This window comes from Oncorhynchus nerka, linkage group LG15 (genome assembly GCF_034236695.1).
Source record: "Oncorhynchus nerka isolate Pitt River linkage group LG15, Oner_Uvic_2.0, whole genome shotgun sequence".
In the NCBI taxonomy this organism is placed as follows: Eukaryota; Metazoa; Chordata; class Actinopteri; order Salmoniformes; family Salmonidae; genus Oncorhynchus; species Oncorhynchus nerka.
This window is the reverse complement of record NC_088410.1, coordinates 92,621,339-92,639,313: the sequence shown is the minus strand read 5'-3', so window position 1 is coordinate 92,639,313 and position 17,975 is coordinate 92,621,339. Positions and strand designations below refer to the sequence as shown.

The window sequence follows — 17,975 nt, the reverse complement described above, 5'->3', positions numbered from 1 at the left end:
TGGGGAAGAACAGTGTGAGCTTAGAGAGACAGGGGGAGACAGGGAGAGACAGGGAAAGACTGGGGGAGACAGGGAGAGACAGGGAAAGACTGGGGGAGACAGGGAGAGACAGGGGGAGACAGGGAGAGACAGGGGGAGACAGGGAGAGACAGGGGGAGACAGGGAGAGACAGGGGGAGACAGGGAGAGACAGGGGGAGACAGGGAGAGACAGCGGGAGACAGGGGGAGACAGGGAGAGACAGGGGGAGACAGGGGGAGACAGGGAGAGACAGGGAGAGACAGGGAGAGACAGGGGGAGACAGGGAGAGACAGGGGGAGACAGGGAGAGACAGGGAGAGACAGGGAGACAGGGGGAGACAGGGAGAGACAGGGAGAGTCAGGGGGAGACAGGGAGAGACAGGGAGAGACAGGGGGAGACAGGGAGAGACAGGGGGAGAGACATTGAGAGACAGGGGGAGACAGGGAGAGACGGGGAGACAGGGGGAGACAGGGAGAGACAGGGAGAGACAGGGGAGACAGGGAGAGACAGGGAGAGACAGGGAGAGACAGGGGGAGACAGGGAGAGAGACAGGGGAGACAGGGAGAGACAGGGAGAGACAGGGAGAGACAGGGAGAGACAGGGGGAGAGACATTGAGAGACAGGGGGAGACAGGGAGAGACAGTGAGAGACAGTGAGAGACAGGGAGAGACAGGGAGAGACAGGGAGAGACAGGGGGAGACGAGGAGAGACAGGGGGAGACGGGGAGAGACAGGGAGAGACAAGGGGTGAACAGTCAGTCTTACGGCTTGGGGGTACACCCGCAAATAACATCTGCCAGGTAGAGACAGTCTTACGGCTTGGGGGTACACCCGCAAATAACATCTGCCAGGTAGAGACAGTCTTACGGCTTGGTGGTACACCCGCAAATAACATCTGCCAGGTAGCCATTTGATTACCTGATTACCAGGAGTCTTACGGCTTGGGGGTACACCCGCAAATAACATCTGCCAGGTAGCCATTTGATTACCTGATTACCAGGAGTCTTACGGCTTGGGGGTACACCCGCAAATAACATCTGCCAGGTAGAGACAGTCTTACGGCTTGGTGGTACACCCGCAAATAACATCTGCCAGGTAGAGACAGTCTTACGGCTTGGGGGTACACCCGCAAATAACATCTGCCAGGTAGCCATTTGATTACCTGATTACCAGGAGTCTTACGGCTTGGTGGTACACCCGCAAATAACATCTGCCAGGTAGCCATTTGATTACCTGATTACCAGGAGTCTTACGGCTTGGTGGTACACCCGCAAATAACATCTGCTAAACACGTGTATGTGACCAATAAAATGTGATTTACGTACAATGCCTGTGTACGACGCCTGTGTACGACACCTGTCAGACAGGGAGAGACAGGGGGTGAACAGTGTGAGCGTGTAGAGACAGGGAGAGACAGGGAGAGACAGGGGGAGACAGGGGGTGAACAGTGTGAGCGTGTAGAGACAGGGAGAGACAGGGAGAGACAGGGGGAGACAGGGAGAGACAGGGGGTGAACAGTGTGAGCGTGTAGAGACAGGGAGAGACAGGGAGAGACAGGGGGAGAGACAGGGAGAGACAGGGGGTGAACAGTTTGAGCTTGTAGAGACAGGGAAAGACAGGGAAAGACAGGGGAGACAGGGGGAGATAGGGGGAGACAGGGAGAGACAGGGGGTGAACAGTGTGAGCTTGTAGAGACAGGGAGAGACAGGGGGAGACAGGGGGAGAGGGGGAGACAGGGAGAGACAGGGGGAGACAGGGGGAGACAGGGAGAGACAGGGGGAGATAGGGGGAGACAGGGAGAGACAGGGGGAGACAGGGGGAGATAGGGGGTGAACAGTGTGAGCTTGTAGAGACAGGGAGAGACAGGGGGAGACAGGGGGAGATATGGGGTGAACAGTGTGAGCGTGTAGAGACAGGGAGAGACAGGGAGAGATAGGGGGAGACAGGGAGAGACAGGGGGAGATAGGGGGAGACAGGGAGAGACAGGGGGAGACAGGGGGAGATAGGGGGTGAACAGTGTGAGCTTGTAGAGACAGGGAGAGACAGGGGGAGACAGGGGGAGATAGGGGGTGAACAGTGTAAGCGTGTAGAGACAGGGAGAGATACTGGGGAGAACAGTGTGAGCTTTACTGAGAGCACAACGTGGAAAAAGACACCATCAACAATGACTGAATTACGGCCTTATTTTTAGACTCTGCAGTGATCCAGTGACTCTCCAGACGGACACTCACCTGGTGCAGAGCAGTGAGACCGTCCTCGTTACACAGGTCTGGATTGACGTTGTTTTTCAACAGGTAACGTACTGAAACAGAGGGAGAAATAGAGAGGAAGACATTATCTAACCATGCTATGCTTTCAAACTCATTACATTAATGAAACCATACTCATTACATTAACTAACCATACCCATGACATTAACTAACCATACCCATTACATTAACTAACTATACCCATTACATTAACTAACCATACCCATGACATTAACTAACCATACCCATTACATTAACTAACTATACCCATTACATTAACTAACCATACCCATTACATTAACTAACCATACCCAGTACATTAACTAACCATACCCATTACATTAACTAACCATACCCAGTACATTAACTAACCATACCCATGACATTAACTAACCATACCCATTACATTAACTAACCATACCCATTACATTAACTAACCATACCCATTACATTAACTAACCATACCCATGACATTAACTAACCATACCCAGTACATTAACTAACCACACCCATTACATTAACTAACTATACCCATGACATTAACTAACCATACCCATTACATTAACTAACCATGCCCATGACATTAACTAACCATACCCAGTACATTAACTAACCATACCCATTACATTAACTAACCATACTCATTACATTAACTAACCATACCCATTACATTAACTAACCATACTCATGACATTAACTAACCATACTATGCTTTCAGACCCAACAAGCCCTTCACACATGTGTATTGGTTCAGTGTGTAGACCTACACTATAGATGGGTACATTATGATATTGACAGTGTGTAGACCTATACTATAGATGGGTACATTATGGTTTTGACAGTGTGTAGACCTATACTATAGATGGGTACACTATGATATCGGTTCAGGGTGTAGACCTATACTATAGATGGGTACATTATGATATTGACAGGGTACATTATGATATTTGCAGGGTGTAGACCTATACTATAGATGGGTACATTATGATATTTGCAGGGTGTAGACCTATACTATAGATGGGTACATTATGATATTGACAGTGTGTAGACCTATACTATAGATGGGTACATTATGATATTTGCAGGGTGTAGACCTATACTATAGATGGGTACATTATGATATTGACAGTGTGTAGACCTATACTATAGATGGGTACATTATGATATTTGCAGGGTGTAGACCTATACTATAGATGGGTACATTATGATATTGACAGTGTGTAGACCTATACTATAGATGGGTACATTATGATATTTGCAGGGTGTAGACCTACACTATAGATGGGTACATTATGATATTGACAGTGTGTAGACCTATACTATAGATGGGTACATTATGATATTGACAGGGTGTAGACCTATACTATAGATGGGTACATCCTCGGATGGGGCCACAGTGTCTCCTGACCCCTCCTGTCTCAGCCTCCAGTATTTATGCTGCAGTAGTTTATGTGTCGGGAGGCTAGGGTCAGTTTGTTATATCTGGAGTACTTCTCCTGTCCTATTCGGTGTCCTGTGTGAATCTAAGTGTGCATTTTCTAATTCTCTCCTTCTCTCTTTCTTTCTCTCTCTCGGAGGACCTGAGCCCTAGGACCATGCCCCAGGACTACCTGACATGATGACTCCTTGCTGTCCCCAGTCCACCTGGCCATGCTGCTGCTCCAGTTTCAACTGGCCTGGGCCCTTGGACCATGTCCTGGACTACCTGACATGATGACTCCCCCACATGCCTGTCCCCAGTCCACCTGGCCATGCTGCTGCTCCAGTTTCAACTGTTCTGCCTTTGGGGTTTTAGGCTGGGTTTCTGACCATGCTGGTCATTTATGAACATTTGAACATCTTGGCCACGTGTCTGTTATAATCTCCACCCCTGTTCCTGTTCTCCTGAATTACAGCCAGAAGAGGACTGGCCACCCCATTCATATGCTCTCTCTAATTCTCTCTTTCTTTCTCTCTCTGAAGGAGGACCTGAGCCCTAGGACCGTGCCCCAGGGACTACCTGACATGATGACTCCTTGCTGTCCCCAGTCCACCTGACTGTGCTGCTGCTCCAGTTTCAACTGTTCTGCCTTATTATTATTCGACCATGCTGGTCATTTATGAACATTTGAACATCTTGGTCATGTTCTGTTATAATCTCTACCCGGCACAGCCAGAAGAGGACTGGCCACCCCACATAGCCTGGTTCCTCTCTAGGTTTCTTCCTAGGTTTTGGCCTTTCTAGGGAGTTTTTCCTAGCCCCCGTGCTTTTACACCTGCATTGCTTGCTGTTTGGGGTTTTAGGCTGGGTTTCTGTACAGCACTTTGAGATATCAGCTGATGTACGAAGGGCTATATAAATAAATTTGATTTGATTTGATTATGCTATTTGCAGGGTGTAGACCTACACTATAGATGCAGTCAGTCACCTGTTCCTGTTCTCCTGAATTACCCCTTACATGTACCTCATTAAATCAACCCAGCATCCATTCATTAAGGTTTATCATATTACAAAATTATATTTGAGCCGAGGTGAACGTTATTCAAACCATACATGAAGGTCAGGACATTAACATCACCATGGTAACCTTGGTAGGACAGGGATGCAGGTGACATAATCAAATCCAAATCAATCAGTCACATACACGTGGTCAGCAGATGTTAATGCGAGTGTAGCTAAATACTTGTGCTTCTAGTTCCGACCATGCAGTAATATCTAACAAGTAATCTAACCTAACAATTTCACAACAACTACCTGAATGAGCGATGGCCAAACGGCATAGGCTGGTATTATTGTAGTTGTTCCTGTCCTGTGTGTGTGTGTACAGTGCATTGGTATTATTGTAGTTGTTCCCTTCCTGTGTGTGTGTGTACAGTGCATTGGTATTATTGTAGTTGTTCCCTTCCTGTGTGTGTGTGTACAGTGCATTGGTATTAATGTAGTTGTTCCTGTCCTGTGTGTGTGTGTACAGTACATTGGTATTATTGTAGTTGTTCCCTTCCTGTGTGTGTGTGTACAGTGCATTGGTATTATTGTAGTTGTTCCTGTCCTGTGTGTGTGTGTACAGTGCATTGGTATTAATGTAGTTGTTCCTGTCCTGTGTGTGTGTGTACAGTGCATTGGTATTAATGTAGTTGTTCCTGTCCTGTGTGTGTGTGTACAGTGCATTGGTATTATTGTAGATGTTCCCTTCCTGTGTGTGTGTGTGTGTGTGTGTGTGTGTGTGTACAGTGCATTGGTATTATTGTAGTTGTTCCTGTCCTGTGTGTGTGTGTACAGTGCATTGGTATTATTGTAGTTGTTCCTGTCCTGTGTGTGTGTGTACAGTGCATTGGTATTATTGTAGTTGTTCCTGTCCTGTGTGTGTGTGTGTACAGTGCATTGGTATTATTGTAGTTGTTCCTGTCCTGTGTGTGTGTGTACAGTGCATTGGTATTATTGTAGTTGTTCCTGTCCTGTGTGTATGTGTACAGTGCATTGGTATTAATGTAGTTGTTCCCTTCCTGTGTGTGTGTGTACAGTGCATTGGTATTAATGTAGTTGTTCCTGTCCTGTGTGTGTGTGTACAGTGCATTGGTATTATTGTAGATGTTCCCTTCCTGTGTGTGTGTGTGTGTGTGTGTACAGTGCATTGGTATTATTGTAGTTATTCCTGTCCTGTGTGTGTGTGTACAGTGCATTGGTATTAATGTAGTTGTTCCTGTCCTGTGTGTGTGTGTACAGTGTATTGGTATTATTGTAGATGTTCCCTTCCTGTGTGTGTGTGTGTGTGTGTGTGTGTGTGTGTGTGTGTGTGTGTGTGTGTGTACAGTGCATTGGTATTATTGTAGTTGTTCCTGTCCTGTGTGTGTGTGTACAGTGCATTGGTATTATTGTAGTTGTTCCCTTCCTGTGTGTGTGTGTACAGTGCATTGGTATTATTGTAGTTGTTCCTGTCCTGTGTGTGTGTGTACAGTGCATTGGTATTATTGTAGTTGTTCCTGTCCTGTGTGTGTGTACAGTGCATTGGTATTATTGTAGTTGTTCCTGTCCTGTGTGTGTGTGTACAGTGCATTGGTATTATTGTAGTTGTTCCCTTCCTGTGTGTGTGTGTACAGTGCATTGGTATTATTGTAGTTGTTCCCTTCCTGTGTGTGTGTGTACAGTGCATTGGTATTATTGTAGTTGTTCCTGTCCTGTGTGTGTGTGTACAGTGCATTGGTATTATTGTAGTTCTTCCTGTCCTGTGTGTGTGTACAGTGCATTGGTATTATTGTAGTTGTTCCTGTCCTGTGTGTGTGTGTACAGTGCATTGGTATTATTGTAGTTGTTCCCTTCCTGTGTGTGTGTGTACAGTGCATTGGTATTATTGTAGTTGTTCCTTCCTGTGTGTGTGTGTAGCAGTGCATTGGTAGTGCATTGGTATTATTGTAGTTGTTCCCTTCCTGTGTGTGTGTGTACAGTGCATTGGTATTATTGTAGTTGTTCCCTTCCTGTGTGTGTGTGTACAGTGCATTGGTATTATTGTAGTTGTTCCCTTCCTGTGTGTGTGTGTACAGTGCATTGGTATTATTGTAGTTGTTCCCTTCCTGTGTGTGTGTGTACAGTGCATTGGTATTATTGTAGTTGTTCCCTTCCTGTGTGTGTGTGTACAGTGCATTGGTATTATTGTAGTTGTTCCTTCCTGTGTGTGTGTGTACAGTGCATTGGTATTATTGTAGTTGTTCCCTTCCTGTGTGTGTGTGTACAGTGCATTGGTATTATTGTAGTTGTTCCCTTCCTGTGTGTGTGTGTACAGTGCATTGGTATTATTGTAGTTGTTCCCTTCCTGTGTGTGTGTGTACAGTGCATTGGTATTATTGTAGTTGTTCCCTTCCTGTGTGTGTGTGTACAGTGCATTGGTATTATTATAGTTGTTCCCTTCCTGTGTGTGTGTACAGTGCATTGGTATTATTGTAGTTGTTCCCTTCCTGTGTGTGTGTGTGTACAGTGCATTGGTATTATTGTAGTTGTTCCCTTCCTGTGTGTGTGTGTACAGTGCATTGGTATTATTGTAGTTGTTCCTGTCCTGTGTGTGTGTGTACAGTGCATTGGTATTATTGTAGTTGTTCCCTTCCTGTGTGTGTGTGTACAGTGCATTGGTATTATTGTAGTTGTTCCTGTCCTGTGTGTGTGTGTACAGTGCATTGGTATTATTGTAGTTGTTCCCTTCCTGTGTGTGTGTGTACAGTGCATTGGTATTATTGTAGTTGTTCCCTTCCTGTGTGTGTGTGTACAGTGCATTGGTATTATTGTAGTTGTTCCCTTCCTGTGTGTGTGTGTACAGTGCATTCGGAACGTATTCAGAGCCCTCGACTCTTCCCACATTTGTTACATTACAGCCTTATTTTAAAATTGATTAAATACATGTTTTTCCTCATAAATCTACACACAATACCCCATAATGACAAAACAAAAAACAGGTTGACATTTTTGCACATTTATAGAAATAAAAAACAGAAATACCTTATTTACATAAGTATTCAGACCCTTTGCAATGAGACTCAAAATTGAGCTTACTGTAGGTGCATCCTGTTTCCATTGATCATCCTTGAGATGATTCTACATCTTGATTGGAGTCCACCTGTGGTAAATGCAATTAATTGGACATGATTTGGAAAGGCACACACCTGTCTATATAAGGTCCCACAGTTGACAGTGCATGTCAGAGCAAAAACCAAGCCCTGAGGTCGAAGGAATTGTCCGTAGAGCTCTGAGACAGGATTGTGTCGAGGCACAGATCTGGGAAAGGGTACCATGTCTGCAGCATTGAAGGTCCCCAAGAACACAGTGACCTCCATCATTCTTAAATGGAAGAAGTTTGGAACCACCAAGACTCTTCCTAGAGCTGGCCACCCGGCCACACTGAGCAATCGGGGGAGAAGGGCCTTGGTCAGGGAGGTGACCAAGAACCCGATGGTCACTCTGGCAGAGCTCCAGAGTTCCTCTGTGGAGATGGGAGAACCTTCCAGAAGGACAACCATCTCTGCAGCACTCCACCAATCAGCCTTTATGGTAGAGTGGTCAGACGGAAGCCACTCCTCAGTACATGACAGCCTGCTTGGGGTTTGCCAAAAGGCTCCTAAAGACTCTCAGACCATCAGAAACAAGATTCTCTGGTCTGATGAAACCAAGAATGAAGTCTTTGTCCTGAATGCCAAGTGTCACGTCTGGAGGAAACCTGGCACCATCCCTACGGTGAAGCATGGTGGTGGCAGCATCATGCTGTGGGGATGTTTTTCAGCGGCAGAGATAGAGAGACAAGTCAGGATCAAGGGAAAGATGAATGGAGCAAAGTGCAGAGAGATCTTTGATGAAAACCTGCTCCAGAGCGCTCAGACTGGGGAGAAGGTTTACCTTCAAACAGGACAACAACCTTAAGCACACAACCTAGACAATGCCTCTGAAGTCTCTGAATGTCCTTGACTGGCCCAGCCAGAGCCTGGACATGAACCCGATCGAACATCTCTGGAGAGACCTGGGAATAGCTGTGCAGCAACTCTCCCCATCCAACCTGACAGAGCTTGAGAGGATCTGCAGAGAAGAATGTGAAAAACTCCCCAAATACAGGTGTGCCAAGCTTGTAGCATCATACCCAAGAAGACTCCCTGCTGTAAATGCTGTCAAAGGTGCTTCAACAAACTACTGAATAAAGGGTTTGAATACTTATCTAAATGTCATATTTCGTTTTCAATTTTTTTATACATTTGCAAAAATGTCTAAAAAACAGTTTTTGCTTTGTCATTATGGAGTATTGTGTGTAGATTGATGAGGGGGGGGAACGATTTAATCCAATTTGGAATAAGGCTCTAACGTAACAAAATGTTGAATACTTTCCGAATGCTCTGTATATATATATATAAGCCCTGGGGTCGGATGTAACTCAGTGTACAGTACATACTGTATAACCACTAAACAACAACATAACTGGCAGAAAGACATGCTGGTCTCTCTGGGTTATTTCTCACAACACTATGCTCTGTATATATATATATATATAAGCCCTGGGGTCAGATGTAACTCAGTGTACAGTACATACTGTATAACCACTAAACAACAACATAACTGACAGAAAGACATGCTGGTCTCTCTGGGTTATTTCTCACAACACTATGCTCTGTATATATATATATATATATATATATATATATATAAGCCCTGGGGTCAGATGTAACTCAGTGTACAGTACATACTGTATAACCACTAAACAACAACATAACTGACAGAAAGACATGCTGGTCTCTCTGGGTTATTTCTCACAACACTATGCTCTGTTTTAATAACAGACACAACACAGGGCATAGCTCTGGGCGCTGAGATGGGTGGAGAGAGAGAGAGAGAGAGAGAGAGAGAGAGAGAGAGAGAGAGAGAGAGAGAGAGAGAGAGAGAGAGAGAGAGAGAGAGAGAGAGAGAGAGAGAGAGAGAGAGAGAGAGAGAGAGAGAGAGAGAGAGAGAGGATGATAATTATCACACACACACATAACTCCCTACTAGGTATTTGACCTTGAAACCGCCAAAGCTCCACGCACGCACACACCCGCACCCACACGCACCCACACGCACCCACCCGCACCCACCCACACCCACACGCACCCACCCGCACCCACACGCACCCACCCGCACCCACACGCACCCACACGCACCCACCCGCACCCACACGCACCCACACGCACACACCCGCACCCACCCGCACCCACACGCACCCACCCGCACCCACACGCACCCACCCGCACCCACACGCACCCACACGCACACACCCGCACCCACCCGCACCCACACGCACCCACCCGCACCCACACGCACCCACCCGCACCCACACGCACCCACACGCACACACCCGCACCCACCCACACCCACACGCACCCACCCGCACCCACACGCACCCACCCGCACCCACACGCACCCACACGCACCCACACGCACACACCCGCACCCACCCGCACCCACACGCACCCACCCGCACCCACACGCACCCACACGCACCCACACGCACCCACCCGCACCATAAACACACTGCCCTGTTTCTCACCTCAGCTACTCCCAGTACAGTACACTGTATGTCTCCGGTACAGTACCTAACCTAGTCTACACTTCACAGTGTGTCAGCAGATTTAGTCTAAGGCCTCCAAGGTGTTACTGCCCTCCTCAGCATCCCCATCCTGATCATTACTGTTACTGCCACACTACCTTCCTCTGTCCTCACTGTAAACATTCCCTACTACCTTCCTCTGTCCTTACTGTAAACATGCTCTACTACCTTCCTCTGTCCTCACTGTAAACATTCCCTACTACCTTCCTCTGTCCTTACTGTAAACATGCTCTACTACCTTCCTCTGTCCTCACTGTAAACATGCTCTATTACCTTCCTCTGTCCTTACTGTAAACATGCTCTATTACCTTCCTCTGTCCTTACTGTAAACGTGCTCTACTACCTTCCTCTGTCCTTACTGTAAACATGCTCTACTACCTTCCTCTGTCCTTACTGTAAACATTCTCTATTACCTTCCCCTGTCCTTACTGTAAACATTCCCTACTACCTTCCTCTGTCCTTACTGTAAACATGCTCTATTACCTTCCTCTGTCCTTACTGTAAACATGCTCTACTTCCTTCCTTTGTCCTTACTGTAAACATGCTCTATTACCTTCATCTGTCCTTACTGTAAACATGCTCTATTACCTTCCTCTGTCCTCACTGTAAACATGCTCTACTACCTTCCTCTGTCCTTACTGTAAACATGCTCTACTACCTTCCTCTGTCCTTACTGTAAACATGCTCTACCACCTTCCTCTGTCCTTACTGTAAACATGGTCTATTACCTTCATCTGTCCTTACTGTAAACATGCTCTACTACCTTCCTCTGTCCTTACTGTAAACATGCTCTATTACCTTCCTCTGTCCTTACTGTAAACATGCTCTACTACCTTCCTCTGTCCTTTCTGTAAACATGCTCTACTACCTTCCTCTGTCCTTACTGTAAACATGCTCTACTGCATGTTTACATTACCTTCCAGAGGAAGGTAGTCCTACCTTCCTCTGTCCTTACTGTAAACATGATCTACTACCTTCCTCTGTCCTTACTGTAAACATGCTCTACTACCTTCCTCTGTCCCCACTGTAAACATGCTCTACTACCTTCCTCTGTCCTCACTGTAAACATTCTCTACTACGTTCCTCTCACCTTACTGTAAACATGCTCTATTACCTTCCTCTGTCCTCACTGTAAACATTCTCTACTACCTTCCTCTGTCCTTACTGTAAACATGCTCTATTACCTTCCTCTGTCCTTACTGTAAACATGCTCTATTACCTTCCTCTGTCCTTACTGTAAACATGCTCTGATACCTTTACCTGTCCTTACTGTAAACATGCTCTGATACCTTCATCTGTCCTTACTGTAAACATGCTCTGATACCTGCATCTGTCCTTACTGTAAACATGCTCTGATACCTGCATCTGTCCTAACTGTAAACATGCTCTGATATCCCTACATCTGTCCTTACTGTAAACATGCTCTGATACCTTTACCTTTCCTTACTGTAAACATGCTCTGATACCTTCATCTGTCCTTACTGTAAACATGCTCTGATACCTTTACCTGTCCTTACTGTAAACATGCTCTGATACCTTCATCTGTCCTTACTGTAAACATGCTCTGATACCTTTACATGTCTTTACTGTAAACATGCTCTGATACCTTTACCTGTCCTTACTGTAAACATGCTCTGATACCTTCATCTGTCCTTACTGTAAACATGCTCTGATACCTTTACCTGTCCTTACTGTAAACATGCTCTGATACCTTCATATGTCCTTACTGTAAACATGCTCTGATATCCCTACATCTGTCCTTACTGTAAACATGCTCTGATACCTTCATCTGTCCTTACTGTAAACATGCTCTGATACCTTTACATGTCCTTACTGTAAACATGCTCTGATACCTGCATCTGTCCTTACTGTAAACATGCTCTGATATCCCTACATCTGTCCTTACTGTAAACATGCTCTGATACCTTTACCTGTCCTTACTGTAAACATGCTCTGATACCTTCATCTGTCCTTACTGTAAACATGCTCTGATACCTGCATCTGTCCTTACTGTAAACATGCTCTGATACCTTTACATGTCCTTACTGTAAACATGCTCTGATACCTTTACCTGTCCTTACTGTAAACATGCTCTGATACCTTTACCTGTCCTTGCTGTAAACATGCTCTGATACACTCATCTGTCCTTACTGTAAACATGCTTTGATACCTGCATCTGTCCTTACTGTAAACATGCTCTGATACCCTCATCTGTCCTTACTGTAAACATGCTCTGATACCCTCATCTGTCCTTACTGTAAACATGCTCTGATACCTTTACCTGTCCTTACTGTAAACATATGCTCTGATACACTCATCTGTCCTTACTGTAAACATGCTCTGATACCTTCATCTGTCCTTACTGTAAACATGCTCTGATACCTGCATCTGTCCTTACTGTAAACATGCTCTGATACCCTCATCTGTCCTTACTGTAAACATGCTCTGATACCTGCATCTGTCCTTACTGTAAACATGCTCTGATACCTGCATCTGTCCTTACTGTAAACATGCTCTGATACCCTCATCTGTCCTTACTGTAAACATGCTCTGATACCTGCATCTGTCCTTACTGTAAACATGCTCTGATACCCTCATCTGTCCTTACTGTAAACATGCTCTGATACCTGCATCTGTCCTTACTGTAAACATGCTCTGCGACTGATGAAAAATATATCTTCTTCTCACAGCCGCTGTATCTCTGACACAGCTTGTGGAACATTCTGAGTGTGGCAACCCACTAGAAAGAAACCAGCAGGGTGAATCCTAATTCCCTTATTGACATCAGTGTGTGACTCAATTGAAGTTCGGATTCGCCCTGAACTGATTAGAGAGAAATCATTAACATATTAATTAACCATCTGCCCAACTCAATGTGATCAGAAATGCAAATTAAGCCTAAACTGTCAGCTATAGCTTGGTCAGCGAGTTTAAATGAGACATGTAGCAGAAAGGTCTGCCTAAGGTCAGCCAAAGGACACCTCAGACGGCCAAACCCTCCCCTAACCCGGACAACGCTGGGCCAATTGTGTCCCGCCACATGGGTCACCCGGTCACGGCAGCCTGAGATCGAACCCGGGTCTGTAGTGATGCTTCTAGCACTATGATGCAGTTAGACCGCTGCGCCACTCGGGAGGCCCCGCCACATGGGTCACCCGGTCACGGCAGCCTGAGATCGAACCCGGGTCTGTAGTGATGCAGTTAGACCGCTGCGCCACTCGGGAGGCCCCGCCACATGGGTCACCCGGTCACGGCAGCCTGAGATCGAACCCGGGTCTGTAGTGATGCAGTTAGACCGCTGCGCCACTCGGGAGGCCCCGCCACGTGGGTCACCCGGTCACGGCAGCCTGAGATCGAACCCGGGTCTGTAGTGATGCAGTTAGACCGCTGCGCCACTCGGGAGGCCCCGCCACGTGGGTCACCCGGTCACGGCAGCCTGAGATCGAACCCGGGTCTGTAGTGATGCAGTTAGACCGCTGCGCCACTCGGGAGGCCCCGCCACATGGGTCACCCGGTCACGGCAGCCTGAGATCGAACCCGGGTCTGTAGTGATGCAGTTAGACCTCTGCGCCACTCGGGAGGCCCCGCCACATGGGTCACCCGGTCACGGCAGCCTGAGATCGAACCCGGGTCTGTAGTGATGCAGTTAGACCGCTGCGCCACTCGGGAGGCCCCGCCACATGGGTCACCCAGTCACGGCAGCCTGAGATCGAACCCGGGTCTGTAGTGATGCAGTTAGACCGCTGCGCCACTCGGGAGGCACCGCCACGTGGGTCACCCGGTCACGGCAGCCTGAGATCGAACCCGGGTCTGTAGTGATGCAGTTAGACCGCTGCGCCACTGGGAGGCCCCGCCACGTGGGTCACCCGGTCACGGCAGCCTGAGATCGAACCCGGGTCTGTAGTGATGCAGTTAGACCGCTGCGCCACTCGGGAGGCCCCGCCACGTGGGTCACCCGGTCACGGCAGCCTGAGATCGAACCCGGGTCTGTAGTGATGCAGTTAGACCGCTGCGCCACTCGGGAGGCCCCGCCACATGGGTCACCCGGTCACGGCAGCCTGAGATCGAACCCGGGTCTGTAGTGATGCAGTTAGACCGCTGCGCCACTCGGGAGGCCCCGCCACATGGGTCACCCGGTCACGGCAGCCTGAGATCGAACCCGGGTCTGTAGTGATGCAGTTAGACCGCTGCGCCACTCGGGAGGCCCCGCCACGTCTTGTTGATGTGTTGAAGCGTTACATCTAAATCAGTACCCAGCCAATCACAAACATGCATATCTGAGCCCAGAGCCAATCACTGTGACAGTAATGTGCACATCTTTGCTTCTCTCTGCATCTATCCCCACAGATATCTTCTTGGCCACGCTCCGAAAAACATGTATTATATTTTCCCTTCAACATTTCCACTGCTGCAGAAAGGCAATAACCCAAGCAGTGACACCTGCCTAATGGCATCTGCCTGTCTGTGTCAAGCTGCTGTCAATATCACATGCCTCCAACCAGCTTTGCTGCTCATTTTTGGATTCAGAAAATATGACACAAAATAATGTATTTAGATTATTCATTGGGCACTAGAGGCTCAGGCAAAGTTATATATGGGGGGTGGGGTATATTCTTTCAGACAGGTGAAGGCTAATGTATTACCAGAGGCCTGTCCTTGGCTTAGACATGAAGGGTGAGAACTTAGTAAGGTTATATCTGCAAAAATATGATTCAGAGATAATTGGCTTTTAAGTTCCGAGGTTGGAATGGTGTCAGCAATTTTTTAAATCTTTGTATTCTTTTGAACTTAACAATATGAATTTGTGTATTTAGAGTACTATATAGGTACAGAACAAGGCTATAGCAATAACTACATTTTGACAAAAATACAGATAGAACCATATAGTCCCAAGCTCTAGAAGGGGAAGCAGAGTTGTGTTGTGAGGTGTGGCTGTGTATTCATTTAAAGGGGAAGCAGAGTTGTGTTGTGAGGTGTTGCTGTGTATTCATTTAAAGGGGAAGCAGAGTTGTGTTGTGAGGTGTTGCTGTGTATTCATTTAAAGGGGAAGCAGAGTTGTGTTGTGAGGTGTGGCTGTGTATTCATTTAAAGGGGAAGCAGAGTTGTGTTGTGAGGTGTGGCTATGTATTCATTTAAAGGGGAAGCAGAGTTGTGTTGTGAGGTGTTGCTGTGTATTCATTTAAAGGGGAAGCAGAGTTGTGTTGTGAGGTGTTGCTGTGTATTCATTTAAAGGCGAAGCAGAGTTGTGTTGTGAGGTGTGGCTGTGTATTCATTTAAAGGGGAAGCAGAGTTGTGTTGTGAGGTGTGGCTGTGTATTAATTTAAAGGGGAAGCAGAGTTGTGTTGTGAGGTGTTGCTGTGTATTCATTTAAAGGGGAAGTGAAGGCATGCAGACAGGCAGGGAGGCATGCAGACATGCAGGGAGGCATGCAGACAGGGTGGCAGGCATGCAGACAGGCAGGGAGGCATGCAGACAGGATGGCAGGCATGCAGACAGACAGGCATGCAGACAGGCAGACAGACAGGCATGCAGACAGGCAGCCAGACAGGCATGCAGACAGACGTACAGGGAGGCAGGCAGACGCCAACAGAAGACAAAAGATCCCATGACCAAAGCACCAAACAGCTAAAATGGTCTATTAAGTGCAGAATAGAAAACAGAATACACCCCTTCTTTCATAAATGGAACAAGGGAGACCTAGGGAGAGTGTCCATTAAGACAAGGCTTGAAGAATATAGAAAACTATCTACCCTCTGGGACCATCTGAATAACTGTCTGATGTAAACTGTTTTGGGATACAGTTCAGTAATTATAGGTTCTTATCATTTTAGTCTGAATCAGACATCAATGTATGTTAACGATGAGGATATGAATCACTCTCTTAGTGCACCAAGCTTGGTCTCAAACCATTTAATTAACGTACATTTATTTTCCTTCTTTTTCCTTCTCCTCAACTGTTGGTTGAGGGCTCGTAAGTCAGCATTTCACTGTAAAGTCTACACTTGTTGTATTCGGCGCATGTGGCAAATAAAGTTTGATTTGATTTGAAACACCCTAGTCAAAAAATCCTATAGGATTCCAATAAGAAAATATTATTAGAATCCAAAAGAGAATCCTTAGATTTTGAAACCAGCCCTCTACAATCCTATAGGATATGTTCTAAATTCTGATAGGAGTTCTTATTGGATTCCAAAAACACACATATACGTGGCTCTAAAGTGCGACCATTTTGATTGCATATCCTCCTAAATATTTCGCTGTGCGACTTGGAATTTTAGGCAGCACATGTTTGCCAATTTAAAAAATATATATATATATAAACAATGGGATACTTATTGAATAGGCTTTGATGTACCTCACTTTAATTGACCATGGTGGTTCCAGCATTACTACAGATAGAAACCGCTCGTCTCAAACGTTGAAAACTTACCGCCACTATGTTTTTCCCATCTATTGCACATTGGTGCTGCAGATGGTTGTAACTCAGTTGGTGCTGCAAATGGTTGTAACTCAGTTGGTGCTGCAGCTGGTTGTAACTCAGTTGGTGCTGCAGATGGTTGTAAGTCAGTTGGTGCTGCAGCTGGGTGTAACTCAGTTGGTGCTGCAGCTGGTTGTAACTCAGTTGGTGCTGCAGCTGGGTGTAACTCAGTTGGTGCTGCAGATGGTTGTAACTCAGTTGGTGCTGCAGATGGTTGTAACTCAGTTGGTGCTGCAGCTGGTTGTAACTCAGTTGGTGCTGCAGCTGGTTGTAACTCAGTTGGTGCTGCAGATGGTTGTAACTCAGTTGGTGCTGCAGATGGTTGTAACTCAGTTGGTGCTGCAGATGGTTGTAACTCAGTTGGTGCTGCAGCTGGTTGTAACTCAGTTGGTGCTGCAGCTGGTTCTAACTCAGTTGGTGCTGCAGATGGTTGTAACTCAGTTGGTGCTGCAGCTGGTTCTAACTCAGTTGATGCTGCAGATGGTTGTAACTCAGTTGGTGCTGCAGATGGTTGTAACTCAGTTGGTGCTGCAGATGGTTGTAACTCAGTTGGTGCTGCAGATGGTTGTAACTCAGTTGGTGCTGCAGCTGGGTGTAACTCAGTTGGTGCTGCAGATGGTTGTAACTCAGTTGGTGCTGCAGCTGGGTGTAACTCAGTTGGTGCTGCAGATGGTTGTAACTCAGTTGGTGCTGCAGATGGTTGTAACTCAGTTGGTGCTGCAGATGGTTGTAACTCAGTTGGTGCTGCAGATGGTTGTAACTCAGTTGGTGCTGCAGATGGTTGTAACTCAGTTGGTGCTGCAGATGGTTGTAACTCAGTTGGTGCTGCAGATGGTTCTAACTCAGTTGGTGCTGCAGCTGGTTGTAACTCCATTGGCTGGCCACATTTTACATTCATAAACCATATAATATTACTTTGAAATTTCCATTACAGGTATTTGTAGCAACATTTGAACTTTTATAATAAACAAATGTCTCTACGGGGTTACAGATTAGTTTCTAATTATTTGTTATTTTCTGGTGCCCCTAACTTTAAGTTCTACCAATGAACATTTCAATTTAGAGCCCTACCCACATTCACTACCATCTCCTTAATCTACAGTTCTAGAAATTAAAGAGCTTCAACTAATGAAAGCTCTACAC

The 17,975-nt window shown here is 46.5% G+C and overlaps 1 protein-coding gene across 2 annotated transcripts in view; it reads right to left on the bottom strand.

Annotated features, from left to right (window-relative positions):
* The window catches only part of ppp1r16b (protein phosphatase 1, regulatory subunit 16B), a 170,155-nt gene that overhangs the window by 48,522 nt on the left and 103,658 nt on the right, over positions 1-17,975 (bottom strand). For both annotated transcript variants that reach the window (XM_065002044.1, XM_065002043.1), the window contains exon 3: positions 2,250-2,320. In XM_065002044.1, coding sequence (XP_064858116.1) covers positions 2,250-2,320 — 71 coding nt within the window. The remainder of the gene's footprint in view (positions 1-2,249; positions 2,321-17,975) is intronic.